The sequence below is a fragment of the Priapulus caudatus genome, unplaced genomic scaffold (genome assembly GCF_000485595.1).
Source record: "Priapulus caudatus unplaced genomic scaffold, Priapulus_caudatus-5.0.1 Scaffold1005, whole genome shotgun sequence".
NCBI classification, from domain to species: Eukaryota; Metazoa; Priapulida; class Priapulimorpha; order Priapulimorphida; family Priapulidae; genus Priapulus; species Priapulus caudatus.
The window spans coordinates 103786-108463 of NW_014578066.1; the positions used below are offsets into that span (position 1 = coordinate 103786).

A 4678-nucleotide genomic window follows, 5' to 3' on the forward strand; every position below is an offset into this window, starting at 1 on the left:
TTGCAATTTGCAGGTCAGGACGATGGTTCAAGTTTCTTTGAAGGACACCACTACACAAGCGATTCGGGTGTGTGTTGCACACCGTCTTCTGATCATCATAGGTTGTGGAATCAGAGAGGATTGCGCATCAGCTTGACGTGGGAAGCCAGGACGAATCCGACCAGCAAGTGGAGCCTGCAGGCCAGCAAACCTAAGAAATGGCACTGCTGGGAGTTAGTGTGGAATTTACAGCAATTTATCTGGATTTAGTCAACTGTTATGGTGGATGGAATTGTTTTAGTGTACGGAAGAATCCAGCGTGAATTTAAGAGAGATTCTTTGTTTTTGTCTTGTTGCTGGGTATTTATGATGCCAATGATTGTATTTACAGGGATTGATTACGCTGCTGATACTGACCGTCGTGCCCGTGAAACCTTTGTGTGACAGTGCACCAACCCATTGGTTTTTAGCAGAAACATGTCAGTTACCATGCCGGTCACGGTAGTAAGTTGTAATTAATTGTATGTTTTAGAATGAGTAGCATGGCCGCCGATACATATTTCTTTAGAGATGTATGCAATCTATAGGACTGGAAATATGGGATTTCTGTGGGCAATGTTTTTCTTTAATATACGAATGGTTGATTTGTGTTTCTGTTGAGTGTTGACTTCACACTCGGCGAGACAGAGAACAAGAGGAATCCACAGTCACCTGGAGCTCTCAACAACTGTTTGAGGAATGTATGAAAGAGATCCAACTATCTCCCGAAATTGACTGTGAGAAAGACGTTGATTCCTCGACTTGCTGGGCAAGGACGACTTGCTGGGCAATAATGGCTTGTGCTAAAAGGAACAACGCAACCGACATGTGGCTGAGCAAAACTGCTTCTGGACTAATCGAGGATGGGGTTCTTTTGTCCTCTAGGAAGCCGTCTCTCGGGCAGCTGGGTACCCTTTGGACAATTTATGAAAAGTTTTTTACGGCTGATGTCTTGGAGGAAATGTTCTCGAAAGCCCCAGCTCAGATGGGCAGTCTACGACTGAGTTTAGTTGCTTCGAGAGGATTGACCTCCGGGTTTACCCCATACAGGTTAATCCTCACCGTGATCAAGGAGCACAAAAACTTTCCTTGGTCCATAATGGCCGTGAAGTACAGCTCGGAATGGGCTGTTATCAAGCATATCCATCACAGACTCAGGACGGAACACTTTCTCGCGTACGAGACCGATGCTAGGGATCTTGGAGTGCCGAAGTACCTGAACTACTTCACTGTTGCAAGTATGATTCGTATCGAGATCGACAATGATACCGCGTTCGCCCAGTACCGCGGATTAATGATCAACCCTCTCACCCTTTAATTTAGAGAGGTTATTGATAAGTACAAGATGGTTCTTCATGAATTTTCTTTTGAAAGTATTTGGTCCTTACCAGTAAATTGAATTTTAAATTTTGCTGATTTTCTTTTGCCCGTAGAGTTGTAGGACATCCTCATCGTTTCAACAGTTCTTGAGATGCAGCCAACCATGGGTTTTGACCCGCAGCCATCCATTAAATTTGTGAATGGTCTGCTACCAAAAGCCAGCACGTGGAAATGGAATGGAGAATTGTGATAGTAGTTATATTTCGCTTTTTCAAAAGTAATATATTTATCTTTGTTACAAGTAAAAAGATCTGATTCACTAACGAATTACCAGTTTATTATACAAGATGTGCTATACCTGCCAACTGGACATGTCAACTATGATAGCTTTAAAGAATGTACGAGGGAGGGCATTATGGGGAGTATCTTGGTGCGCTTGATGTACTGACATCGAAGAGAGGAAGCAATGAAAGGCAGGCTGAGGAGATGGCCTTGGCATTCTGGAGGGATTTCGTGGAGGATTGTGATGGTAGTTATATTTCAAAATTATTTTTCAAAAGTAATATATGTATCTTTGTTATAAGTAAAGGTAAGTAAAGACCAATGGTGGTCTTTCCATAACCCTAACAACTGAAAACTGTTTTTTTTTGTCTTGTTTTCAGTATAAATAAAACACTTGGAACCGCCAGCCCAGGTTGGTGCACAACACTGCTGTCTGAAAAAATTCCATTCACCGGACTCCCATCAATATTGCTTCAAAAAGATTTTCCAGCAATAAACTCTAATAACCAATATCCAATAAACAATAAAACAAGCGGCGATGCTGTATCATGCTTGTTTTGCGAAGGACACCATCTCATCGATGACTGTAGGAAGTTTAGGAGGGAGCTTCACGCCGAAGAGAAGCAAGCTGGCCCGCCTTGATCCAGTCGTCGAAGATGGGCTTCTGAAGGTTGGCGGTCGTCTCCAACGATCGAACGTGCCACAAGCTGCCAAACATCAGGTGATTGTTCCGAAGGAGTCACACGTCGCTGGCCTCATCCTCAGGCAGGTGCATGTGGAAGTTGGGCACAGCGGAAGGAATCATATGTTAGCGAGGCTGCACGAACGATACTGGATAGCCAGCGCCAACTCCATGATACGCAAACTGGTCGGGCGTTGTGTTCATTGCAGACGCAGGAAGGGAAAGCGTGGAGAGCAGAAAATGGCCGACCTGCCAACAGATCGGATCCTACCTGACAAGCCGCCGTTCAGCCGAGTCGGGGTTGACTATATTGGAAACTTCAAAGTCAAGCGAGAAAGGAGTATAGAAAACAGATACGGTGTAATATTTACATGCCTCACAACGCAAGCCATACACATCGAAGTGTCACACTCTCTTGATACGGGATCCTACATAAATGCTATGAGGAAATTCATCGCACACAGAGGCCAAGTTGTCAAAATGAGGTCGGATAATGGCACGAATTTCGTGGGTGCGAAAAAAGAGCTGAAGGATGCCGTTAATGGATGGAACAAGGAGCAGATACACAACACGATGCTGCAGTTGAACGTCGACTGGGAGTTCAACCCGCCAGCTAGTGGTCACCGCGGAGTATGGGAACGTTTGATACGTTCAATCAGGAAGGTTCTGGAGAGTACGCTCAGAGAACAGCGAATGGAAAATGCCCCCAGGATGGGACCTGACTTTAACGGTCCAATTCAAACCTCAAAGCTCAACCTTTAGGCCAATACTCTCGTCATTCTAATAAACGTAACCAGTGAATAAGCGTACCGACTGGTATTTCAACATCGGATCAATGTCTAGACATTGGTCCGATGTCCATCTGACATCGAACATATTGACAAGCAGCTTTGTAAAAAACGGAAAGCATAACTGGGTACAGCTTGTGTTTAGCAGTCACGAGAGTTTATGGCGCAAGCGCCCGAATATTTGTATATTTTATAAGAAAAACAGCATATTTACATATCAAAATCTATAGACAGACGCTCATATCAGATATCATATTTTTTTCTCATATCAGATTATCATTATCATAAGATATCTAAAATTTACCCTCATATCATGATATCATTTATTGATTTTGGGGCCCATTCATGCAGATATCACTAACATGTCACCACAGCCCAATACCAATTATTTCAAACACTGGATCTAAATGAAATTTGGTCTGTCATTCCCTAATTCGGAGCGCTTAGGTTGGTCCCGAACTTTGCTCTAGCATGACTTACTTAAATGCGCGAGACAGACGAGCAGTTTAGCCGCACCGCCACCTTGTCGCTCATCTAGACTGCGCTTCATTTCAGAGATATTTCCAAGAAACGCCGAAAACACGGAAAAACCAACGCAAAATATAGGAAAGATTGCTCAGTTATTCCACAAACCGCCAAATCACGAAATGGACATCGCCCCTGGCGCGCCCCCCTGCTGGCGATCTTCAATGATTTGGATTTGTATCTGCTCGCCAGGCGGCGCACGACAACAATGCAAATTCAAATCGGCTTGCTTAGGCAGCCACTAAGGGATTGAACAGAGACAAGAATTGAGCGAGAACATTCAAAACGAACCAACCATGGACACGTTATGTTTGGGACGCATATCATCGCTTCCCAGATGGCCAGCCAAACTCTAGAACAGAAGGTAGAACTACTGAATCACGCTGTAAATCTACCGGGTGTATCACCGGTGTATGCACCGGTGTATCAACCGCTGGCTAAAGCCTCCAGTGGAATTTTGCGTCTTCAATACATAGCAAATGAGGCCCTGTCTCTTCTTGTATCTTTATTTAATAATATAAGCTAATATGTGCCATTTTTCTAAAATTGTAACGCTGACTGTAAAACTGCCCATGGTATCAGTTGGTCTATGAGTATGGACAGTGAAAGGTAGAACTACTGAATCACGCGGTAATCTACCCGGTGTACACGCGGGTATCCCGGTGTAGTCACCGCTGGCTAAAGCCTCCAATGGAATTTCGTCTCAATACATAGCAAATGAGCCACTGTCTCTTCTTGTATGTTTATTATAAAAGCTATATGTGCATTTTTCTATAAAATTGTACCCTGGATTGTAAAACTGGGGCCCATTGTATCAGTGGTCTAGAGTATGGGACAGGTGAAGGTATAACTACTGAATCAGACCGGTATCTACCGGTGTTCACCGGTGTATCAGCCGTGTATTACACCGCTGCTAAAGCCTCCAAGTGGAATTTTTCGTCTTCATAATGCAAATGAGGCCACTTCTTCTTTGTATTTTATTTATAAAAGCTATAATGTGCATTTTTCTAAAATTGTATCCTGAATTGTAAAAACTGCCCATGTATCAGTGGTCTAGAGTATG

General features: G+C 43.6%; 1 protein-coding gene across 1 annotated transcript; it reads left to right on the forward strand.

Annotated features, from left to right (window-relative positions):
- Nucleotides 1-2158: 2158 nt before the first annotated feature.
- Nucleotides 2159-3064, forward strand: LOC106814920. Its single transcript, XM_014819303.1, has one exon. It carries the CDS (start codon nt 2159-2161, stop codon nt 3062-3064), a length of 906 nt encoding a protein of 301 aa, XP_014674789.1.
- Nucleotides 3065-4678: the final 1614 nt, after the last annotated feature.

Excerpts from the sequence above, each read along its gene's own strand:
- LOC106814920 (XM_014819303.1), top strand. The coding sequence starts at position 2,159 with ATGCTGTATCATGCTTGTTTTGCGAAGGACACCATCTCATCGATGACT.